Raw genomic sequence first — 6,334 nt, forward strand, 5'->3', positions numbered from 1 at the left:
ATTTACAGATAACTCTATAACTATCAGCTCAATGACTACCTAAACTCATAGATTACAGATAACTCTATAACTACCAACTCAATGACTACCTAAACTCATAGATTTACAGATAACTCTATAACTATCAGCTCAATGGCTACCTAAACTCATAGATTTACAGATAACTCTATAACTACCAACTCAATGACTACCTAAACTCATAGATTTACAGATAACTCTATAACTATCAGCTCAATGGCTACCTAAACTCATAGATTTACAGATAACTCTATAACTATCAGCTCAATGACTATCTAAACTCATAGATTTACAGATAACTCTATAACTATCAGCTCAATGATTATATTAACATATGGATTTAGATAATTTCCTAACTATCAGCTCAATGATTATATTAACATATGGATTTAGATAATTTCCTAACTATCAGCTCAATGGTTATATTAACTTGTGGATTTACAGATAACCCTCTGACCATCAGCCTGAAAAACTGTACTATTTCTATTTCATTTGGTAATCAGGAAAAATTATCATGTAGTCAGATTCTTGAACTAATAAATAATGTTTAGAAAATGTTTTAATCTGTATCAATATAATAAAACATTTTTAAAATGTTCTCATCTTTTATCAGTATAGTAAAATATTTAGAAAATGTTTCAATCCACAGTCAATTGATATCCATCATTGATACAATAAAACATTTAGATAATGTTTTAATCTGTAATCAATACTTCTCCTTGATCTGTACCTAACTAATAATCCTGCCACACATGTAAATAACTTGAACGTGTAGCTCACATTAACATGTCAAATTATGTAACAAACAAGCTGCTTGTGAATATACCTTGTGAAGAATTTTTAGCATTATTATTTTTAATTTTCTAATCTAATAAGTTTCTAATTTTTACATTTTAGTTAATGTTATAATAATAAATAAAGAATATACCTGAAAAACAAGAAATATATCACTTACTTGTGACCTTGTTTTTTGCCTATTTTTTAAACTTAAAAAAATCTAAAACCCCCTACCTTCCTTATTATTTTAAACCCACATAAGGACCCACTCCTCCAACCACTTAAAATTCAAACTATACATAATTACAGGAAAAAAATGTATAGTTTGAATTTTAAGTGGTTGGAGGAGTGGGTTTAACAAATAAGGAAGGTAGGAGGTTTTAGCATTACAAGGAAAACTAATACCTACTACCTTCCTTATTTGTTAAACCCACTCCTACAACCACTTAAAATTCAAACTATACATAATTACAGGAAAAAAACTATAACTTCCTACTATCCTTATTTGTTAAACCCACTCCTCCAACCACTTAAAATTCAAACTATACATAATTACAAGAAAAAAACTAAAACCTCCTACCTTCCTTATTTGTTAAACCCACTCCTCCAACCACTTAAAATTCAAACTATACATTACTACAAGAAAAAACTATAACTTCCTACCATCCTTATTTGTTAAACCCACTCCTCCAACCACTTAAACTTCAAACTATACATAACTACAAGAAAAAACTAAAACCTCCTACCTTCCTTATTTGTTAAACCCACTCCTCCAACCACTTAAAATTCAAACTATACATAACTACAAGAAAAAAACTAAAACCTCCTACCTTTCTTATCTGTTAAACCCACTCCTCCAACCACTTAAAATTCAAACTGTACATAATTACAAGAAAAAACTAAAACCTCCTACCTTCCTTATTTGTTAAACCCACTCCTCCAACTTGCAAGATTGTTTGCTAATCAACTTTTCATGACCTATTAATAAAATTTTGACCAATGGAAAAGAGCAAGTACTCCTCTGTATCAAGCTTACAACCACCTTTGTGAAATTAGATTTCACTTGATAGAGATGTCTTGTTAGTTGACCAGTTTTACTGCTCTGAACAGCTAAAAGGATTTTAGTAACCTACTTACAACTTACTTAACTTAAAAACCTGAATAAATTATAGTAGATTTAGGACAGTCTATTAGAGTGCCTTGTATTTTCTATGTTCTATATCTGAAAGTTACATATATTTTTAGACACCTAAATCTTAGGAAATAGAATCAAATATTTTACTTTATTGCAAACGCTTGAATATAAACTGAGTACTAGAAATTCTTGTCGTTGTTTTTAAATGTCCATTTTATATTTATTATTCTATATTTTAACAGAGTACTAGAAATTCTTGTCGTTGTTTTTAAATGTCCATTTTGTATTTATTATTCTATATTTTAACACTGAGTACTAGAAATCCTTGTCTTCTTTTTATAAATGTCCATTTTGTATTTATTATTCTATATTTTAACACTGAGTACTAGAAATCCTTGTCTTCTTTTTATAAATGTCCATTTTGTATTTATTATTCTATATTTTAACACTGAGTACTAGAAATCCTTGTCTTCTTTTTATAAATGTCCATTTTGTATTTATTATTCTATATTTTAACACTGAGTACTAGAAATTCTTGTCTTTCTAGTACTCAGTGTTAAAATATAGAATAATAAATACAAAATGGACATTTAAAAAACAACTCCTTGTCGTTTTTTAAATGTCCATTTTGTATTTATCATTCTATATTTTATAATAAAAATAGCTAAAATGTAAAAATTATAAATTTATCAGCTTAGCCTAACAAAACTTCAATAAAACAGAATATCTAAAATTACACCAACTCAAGCACTGGTGTGAAATATGACAATAGATCATGTTAGCTGTACCAGAAACATTTAATGGGCTCCTGCTGTAATTTATTGTTTTTTACACAAGGATTACTGTTCCAATGGTACAATATATACAATAAAACCAAAAATGTAAAAGAAAACATATTAAAATGGTTAACAGTTATATGTTTTAAGTAATTTGTAACTTTTTTATCAAAAATATAGTCAGTGCAGAGTGAAAGACTAACATTATTCATTTTATTTCAGATTTTTCCACTATTCATTTCACTGTACATTGATGATATCCCCACAGTTCATGTTAGGATATAAAACAACTTTTGATATTCATTTACGATGTTCCAGAGATACTGAAAACCTGAAGATGAAAAGAACTATTTCATTTTTTGCACGAAAATCACCTTGCACTCAGGTTGACTCATTAATATCTTTGAAAACGACAGAAATTTTTTATAAGCAATACTTTATTTAAACTATTCTGACTGTATACAACAAATTGTAATGATTACTGACTGCTTACCAAATCTGATGGAGATACATGTAATAAAATCAGTTATAGCATATTTAGTTTGTCAAACAGACCAACTTTGTCCTTAAAACATCCAAACATTATTCAGATCACCACAAAAATTTAATATCCAATCACCTGTCTACATAGTCACTTATCAAATAATTTCAAAATTATAACAGCAATGTACTTATTAGCTATCACTTACCTGATCAGTCCTATAATGCAATACTTCACAGAATTCATGTCATAATTTTCACAGATAGTTTTGATTTGGATTTTTACCCCTGCATCACTGTTGGTCTTCAGCCTGTGGTACATCTTCTTCCAGGGTATGAACTAAGCAGAAATATAAATGAATTTCAAAGAAATGACAATGTGCATGAAAATTTGATGAGTAAGTTGAAATGGACAGCAACTGCCTATTGTAAAAAAACATAAGCATAAAAAACAATGTTTTGAAAGCCTTACATCTTTCATCTTCAGGTCAATGTGTGTAAAATGTTTTAAGTCTTTTTAGTATCCTGGTGGGTTGTGGAGGACGTTTTGTGAGAAACAGCTGAGAAAACCAAGGTAGTGATGGCCAGGAAAGATCAATCAGAAAGACCCCAAACAGAGCGACGTGGATGCACAAAAATTTAGGGAAGAAAACTGATTATATGAGAAAAAATCTAATGTATACTTGTCTGAACTGAATGACAGACAGGGCAAGTGGATGATGAACCAAGAACAATAGATAATTAACTGGGAAGTGATAAAAGATTCAAAACTTTCACATGAAGGAGTACCCCACAGGAAGCAGAGCCACCAAAAAGTAGAAGGATCGAGAGGTCACTCCTTGGGAGAAAGTGTGTTGGGACTGGAAAGTCAATTGGCAATATGAACAAAGCACCTGGAACACGACCCTCCAGAAAACCTATGTCAAATACTTGGGTACAAAAAATTTAAATCCATTGTTTACCTCAAAAGGAACAAAAAAGGAGTGTCCCCTTGGTGAGTGATATAACCCATCATTGTCAAGAAGTCTAAACAAAACAGGATTAGTCAAACTAAAGCACCTTGAACTGGGAAGTGCTTGGGTGGGAAGGGGATAAGACCTCTCAAAAAAAAAAGACATGAAAGACATTCATGATAAGGTTAAGGAAAACTGACATAATCTAGGTTGTTTGAAAATGGATTCAGCCATTATAGGAAGAAAACAAACAATAGTGGGAGCAGGCAGGGTAGACTCCAGCCCCAAGGGGCCCTCACAAACAATATTAATGGTAAGATTTGTTTGTTTGTTTGAAGTAAGCACAAAGCTACACAATGGAATATCTGTGCTCTGCACACCACAGGTATCAACCTCCGGTTTCTAGCATTGTAAATCTGCAGACATACATACCGCTATAAAAAAGATGAAAATGAAATAGTTGACATAGAGGAAATGGTAAGAAATTTTCTTGTGAATTAAACATAATGTTATGTGTTGAAGAAAAGATATTTAACCTAATTATAGATTAACCCGTAAATAAAATCACGGTAAACCGAAAATAACAAACACTAATTAAGCCTAATCAAACAAGATATTTAACCTAATTATCAATTAGCCCAGAAGTAGAACTACAGGTAAACTGAAAAGAACAAACACTTGTTAAGTCTAATCAAACAGTAAAGAACAAAGGATATCACTAAGCATTAAAATAAAAATAAAACCGAAAAATATATATGTACAGCACTGGGAGAAGTTTGTGTTGACCCCAGCTCAAGGGTTCCACACAAACCATGTGAAGAAGAAGAATAAAAGATTAATAAGAAAAATGAAATAGATGTGGTTATATAAAAGTAACAAATTGTGTAGGAAAATAACGTATGTATGAGTCATGATATATAGGTAAAAAAATGAATGATATACCAGTAAGATGAATTACAGGTAATCCTAAAATAACAAAGACTATAGTAAGCCTAAGCAAATGGTATAGGAGAAAATACAACTAAGACTAATTGCTAAACAAAAGTAACAAATATAATCATTATAAACTTACTAAGTTAGATAACAAAAAGTAAATGAAAAAATTAAGTAAAAAACTTTACAAGACAGGGTAGTGTAAACTAATAAAATTAAAAACAAGCAGATATATATGAAGATCTGTCAAGAAATGATTCTTTCAAAGGAAAATCAAAAATGAATAATTTTTATATCACTATACACAGATCATATAGCTACAGTTACTGGTAATGAAAAAAAACAGCTTTTGGTATCCATTTAGGATGGTCTAGGAGGTTGTGCTGATGAAATAAGATTAACATAAGTATTTTTATTCTTATCATACAAATCACATTTCACTCAATTCAGTAAAGGCTTAATAAATTAGAGATAAATATTTAGTAGACAAATTTGAAAATCTGATTTTTTGTATTTTAATATTTATTGATAGTTTGCCAAATTTCATGAGAAGGTATATAGTACATTCAGTGTTATTGTAAACATCTTATGTATAGCTTCACAGAATCAGGTGTAGTACAATGGACAGATGCTGTTCACAGAGGGTTATTAAATGTGGAATAATTCATACTCAAACTTATAGATTGTCTTGCTCATTGATGGATTACACTCAACTTACTGATTATTTACAGTTGAGGCTTCAATATTTCAAATAACTGAAAATAGATATTATCAGAAACATTGATTTTTGTTATTATGACCTTAATTGATTAAGTTAAACAAACTTGAATAATAAGATATAATGACTATAATATTTTGATTACTTGAATAATTACAGTAATAAAAACCACAAATTTGATTAGTTGATTATTTTGAGACATTAATCAATCTAATCATTATTTAAATTAATCAACACAATTGATTCTCATAAGTAACTGATTATGTTGATTTATTACCCAACTCTGGTCGTGGATCCAAAATAGAAAATACACGATAAAAGAAAACTTCTTCATTACTGATCAAACAATTCCACGACCTTGCAAAATTCTTAACTTTATATAACTCAACTTATACTCATGTTTGTTACTAATCACTTGATTCTTAACATTACATAACTCAACTTATACTCACATGTTTGTTACTAATAGTTATGTAATGTTAAGAATCAAGTGTCAAGTGATTAGTAACAAACATGTGAGTATAAGTTGTTTCTTAACATTACT

At 29.6% G+C, this 6,334-nt stretch overlaps 1 protein-coding gene across 1 annotated transcript in view; it reads right to left on the reverse strand.

Annotated features, from left to right (window-relative positions):
• The window catches only part of LOC106476860, a gene marked incomplete at its 3' end in the record, with an annotated part of 10,358 nt that overhangs the window by 1,389 nt on the left and 2,635 nt on the right, over positions 1-6,334 (reverse strand). The window contains exon 2 of the mRNA XM_022380603.1: positions 3,396-3,526. Within this exon, the coding sequence (XP_022236311.1) occupies positions 3,396-3,526 (131 nt within the window). The remainder of the gene's footprint in view (positions 1-3,395; positions 3,527-6,334) is intronic.

The sequence above is a fragment of the Limulus polyphemus genome, unplaced genomic scaffold (assembly GCF_000517525.1).
Source record: "Limulus polyphemus unplaced genomic scaffold, Limulus_polyphemus-2.1.2 Scaffold11869, whole genome shotgun sequence".
NCBI lineage: Eukaryota > Metazoa > Arthropoda > Merostomata > Xiphosura > Limulidae > Limulus > Limulus polyphemus.